Source organism: Kryptolebias marmoratus, unplaced genomic scaffold (genome assembly GCF_001649575.2).
Source record: "Kryptolebias marmoratus isolate JLee-2015 unplaced genomic scaffold, ASM164957v2 Scaffold52, whole genome shotgun sequence".
Classification (NCBI taxonomy): domain Eukaryota; kingdom Metazoa; phylum Chordata; class Actinopteri; order Cyprinodontiformes; family Rivulidae; genus Kryptolebias; species Kryptolebias marmoratus.
This window is the reverse complement of record NW_023665786.1, coordinates 44,216-48,327: the sequence shown is the minus strand read 5'-3', so window position 1 is coordinate 48,327 and position 4,112 is coordinate 44,216. Positions and strand designations below refer to the sequence as shown.

General features: G+C 56.2%; 1 protein-coding gene across 2 annotated transcripts in view; it reads left to right on the top strand.

Annotated features, from left to right (window-relative positions):
* Positions 1-634: 634 nt before the first annotated feature.
* LOC108229328 (arf-GAP with GTPase, ANK repeat and PH domain-containing protein 1-like) overlaps positions 635-4,112 on the top strand; it is a gene marked incomplete at its 3' end in the record, with an annotated part of 36,578 nt that continues 33,100 nt past the window's right edge. Inside the window, 1 exon segment of one of the 2 annotated variants that reach the window (XM_037974432.1) lies at positions 635-1,949. In XM_037974432.1, coding sequence (XP_037830360.1) covers positions 1,073-1,949 — 877 coding nt within the window. 2 annotated transcript variants of the gene reach the window in all.

The following is a 4,112-nucleotide window of genomic DNA, read 5'->3' as shown; positions in this document are numbered from 1 at the left end:
CCCTCGGTGCTCCGCTCCGGGTTTTCTCTGGTTCCTCCCCGGTGCTCCGCTCCGGGTCTTCTCTGGTTCCCCCTCGGTGCTCCGCTCCGGGTTTTCTCTGGTTCCTCCCCGGTGCTCCGCTCCGGGTCTTCTCTGGTTCCCCCTCGGTGCTCCGCTCCGGGTTTTCTCTGGTTCCTCCCCGGTGCTCCGCTCCGGGTCTTCTCTGGTTCCCCCTCGGTGCTCCGCTCCGGGTTTTCTCTGGTTCCTCCCCGGTGCTCCGCTCCGGGTCTTCTCTGGTTCCCCCTCGGTGCTCCGCTCCGGGTTTTCTCTGGTTCCTCCCCGGTGCTCCGCTCCGGGTCTTCTCTGGTTCCCCCTCGGTGCTCCGCTCCGGGTTTTCTCTGGTTCCTCCCCGGTGCTCCGCTCCGGGTCTTCTCTGGTTCCCCCTCGGTGCTCCGCTCCGGGTTTTCTCTGGTTCCTCCCCGGTGCTCCGCTCCGGGTCTTCTCTGGTTCCCCCTCGGTGCTCCGCTCCGGGTTTTCTCTGGTTCCTCCCCGGTGCTCCGCTCCGGGTCTTCTCTGGTTCCCCCTCGGTGCTCCGCTCCGAGTTTTCTCTGGTTCCTCCTCGGTGCTCCGCTCCGGGTCTGCTCCGGGTCTGCTCCGGGTCTTGTGTCCGTGTGTGAGGAGTGGAGAGGAGTGGAGAGCAGCTCCGGGAGCAGCTCCGGGAGCAGCGGGACTCCGGTGTCTGTCAGCGGTCTGTCTGCGGCTCTCTCCCCGGTGTTTCGGTGCTCTCTCCCGGTGTTTGTGCTCCCGCTGAGGCTGGTCGGAGGTGGAGGAGCCCCGGGGCTGAGCTCCCACAGCTGGAGCAGAGGTTCCGGCTCGGTACGGGACTCGGAGCGGGACTGAATCCGAGCCGTGGATTTAATGGAGGGTCAGAACCTGGACTTTCTAGATCCGGACAGAGGAAGACTTTCTCCGCTGGGATGAAGAAGGGAGCTATGGATCTGGATTATTTTCTGGATTCTGGTCTTTAATCTGAGGGGGTCTGTTCTTGGATCTTACAGAACCTGTATTGTGCAGAGGGGTCCAGTTTTAGGTGATGTACCTGCTGGACCAGATGGAGAGAGGAACCCCTCAGAGAAAAACCATCTACAGGATCTCTGTGACCCTGGTGAAGAGGGAGAGCCTGGATGGTTGTGGAGGGGACTCTGGTCTGTTTGAGCAGCTGAAAGAGGTGCAGGATGAGTCCCAGGGCCTGTTGGGGTCCCGTGGCTTCATGAGGACCTTCAGGACCTTCAGCACGGGTCAGCTGGAGCTGGGCCGACTGAAGGTGTCCAGGAAACTGCAGAAGGTTCGCAGTCCCCTGGTGGAGAACCGGGGTCCAGCTCCAGGCCAAGAGGATCCAGATATATGCTCTGGAACTGCTGTGGAGAAGAAGAAGAGGCTCCTGAAGACCAGGAGTGTGGAGGACAGGAGCTCAGAGCCTCCTGTGAGGTCCCCCTCAAGGACTAACGGGATCCCTTCCTGCCCTGGGACCCCCCCTTTGAAACCAGGTCTCCTGCGTCGCAGCTTCAGTTTCAGTTTTAGGCACAGGATCAGGACCCTCTCCAAGGATCAGGAGCACCGCAGCTCCGGATCCGTCAGTCCTGCAGCCCCCAGACCCTCACACCCCCTCAGGGAGAAGAGCCAGACACTGGAAGTCGGATCCGTCCTCAATAGGACGGACTCCCTGACAGAACTGAGCCGCTCTGAGAGGGCCCGGGGTGCCAAGAACCGGACCCTGGACAACAGTGACCTGCTGGAGTTGGCAGGGGCGGCCCGGTCCACCGACCGGAGGCTGACTAGGTTCTTCAGTGGGATCTTCTCCAGGAGAGACAGACCATGGAGTCAAGCTGAAAGTCCGATTACAGGGAGGTCCCTGAAGTGCAGCAGGAGGACCATGGTGTCCCAGTCCAGTTCTGACAGCGTCAACGAGGGTAACCATCCAAATACAGGTTCTGTTCATGTGGTCCAGGTCCTACAGGGGGTCCACAAGTGTTAGACCAAAACTCTAACCTTGTTGAGTTGAATCCCCTCCTGAGGTCTGTTCTGGGCCCGGTCTGGACCCGGTCTGTGCCCGGTCTGTGCCCGGTCTGGACCCGGTCTGGACCCGGTCTGGGCCCGGTCTGGACCCGGTCTATGCCCGGTCTGTGCCCGGTCTGTGCCCGGTCTGTGCCGGGTCTGTGCCCGGTCTGTACCGGGTCTGGGCCCGGTCTGGACCCGGTCTGTGCCCGGTCTGGGCCCGGTCTGTACCGGGTCTGGGCCCGGTCTGGACCCGGTCTGGGCCCGTTCTGGAGTTAAAGGTGTCAGTTTTCGGGTGGGGTCTCCAGGGGGTTCTGTTAGTTTTAGAGTCAGCAGGATGTTTGTTCTCTGCTGGTGGATTAACTGGACCTGAAGCTGCTCAGGTCCAGAAACAGACAGGACAGGACAGACTGGGACAGACTGGGACAGACTGGGACAGACCAGGACAGACTGGGACAGACCAGGACCAGATCAGACCGGTTCAGCCTGTAAAACACCAGCAGCTTCTTATGTTTAATCTGAACAAACTTCCTCTTTCCTCTCAGAGTAAAAAGCATTAAGACAGAGTTCTGCTCAGACCCAGACAGAACCTCAGAACTCTGGTTCTGATGGGTCTGGTTGTTTGCATCCAGCCTGAAACTTCAGTCATTTATTCAAACATACGGAGCTGATGTCCTGGGATAAACTCTGCTGCAACGTTTTTCTCAAACCTTTGGATCAGAACTTTTTCAGTCTGGGTCAGAATCTCAGTTTGTGGTAAAACTAAGGCTTTGTTTGTGGAAGTAAATATGGCCGCTGCGAGTGTTAGCATGTGTCTGCTGATCGGGTCGGGGCCCACTGTCCATCCAAATGATCAAAGAAGACAAAGAGTGCAGATGTTGACGATGAGCTGTCCTCTCTGTGCCTGTGTGCACAGAGGATGGAGAGTCTGAGATAATAGTGGAGGAGCTCTGACCCTTCATCACACAGATCCTTCAGGTCTCAGACTCAGAACCTGCACCTCTGTCAGGTGGTTTCAGGTGACGTCAATCCAGCTGTGAGGTCTGTGGTTCCTCAGACCCTGGGGGGGCGGACCAACAGGTTTTAGGTGTTGCACATTTCTGGGATTCCTGGCAGGTTTCTGCACCTGTCTGTGCCTCAGAGTGTGGAGAGCACGTGCACACACTCTGTCACCTGCTGCGTGTTGATCTGTTATATCCCCCACTTCGCTCTCCTTGTTTCTCACAGGGGTTTGGGCCAAGTGTTGGCTGATTGGTCAGAAGTTGTTGTGGGCGTGGTTAAAGCCGATGAGCTCTATTTAGCTTCTGCTGCTCCTCTGAGAAGCAGCTGGAGCCATCTTTACAACTGTTGCAGCAAAACAAGGACAGGAGAGCTGAGGAGCTGAGAGGCCGGCAGGAAGAAACCTGTTTTAACGCTGCGGGGGGGGGGGGCTTCCTGGAGTTCTGACCTGAGTGTCTCGTAGACGATGAAACGTGTGAGCGAAAATGAATGTCTCGCAACCACGTGACCGCGAACTGACTTCTTGACGTTTTACGGAGTATGCTGGAGCCTTTACTGTGTTAATGTGTGTGTGTGTGCGTGTGCGCGTGTGGTAATACGTGCAGTCTCCTCCTCTTCATCACGTCTCCGAACAGAACAAATTAAGTTAAAATTACAGAGGAATCACAGCAGTGGGCTTCGGCCTGCTGCTTTCACCACAAACCTTTATCTGATGCTGCGTTCAATGACAGCTGGGAATTTCTGTTGTCATACCAGAAACACCCAGAAACTAGAAGTTAGATAGAACTGATTAGTTCATCCATAAAACAGCTCAGCAATCTGAGTGTTCTTCCTGTTTTTGCAACAACTCATCATTTTTCTGCTCAGCTTCATGGTTGATCAGTTAGTTAATTAACCTCAGCTAGTTAACTGGTTAGCTTTAATTTATAATAATTAGCTGCGAAGGACACATACGAGCCCTCACCAGCTTTGTGAAAGGATGCTCTCTGTGATGTGATTGGACAGCTCTGTTGTCCCCATCCTGTGATGTGATTGGACAGCTCTGTTGACCCCATCCTGTGATGTGATTGGACAGCTCT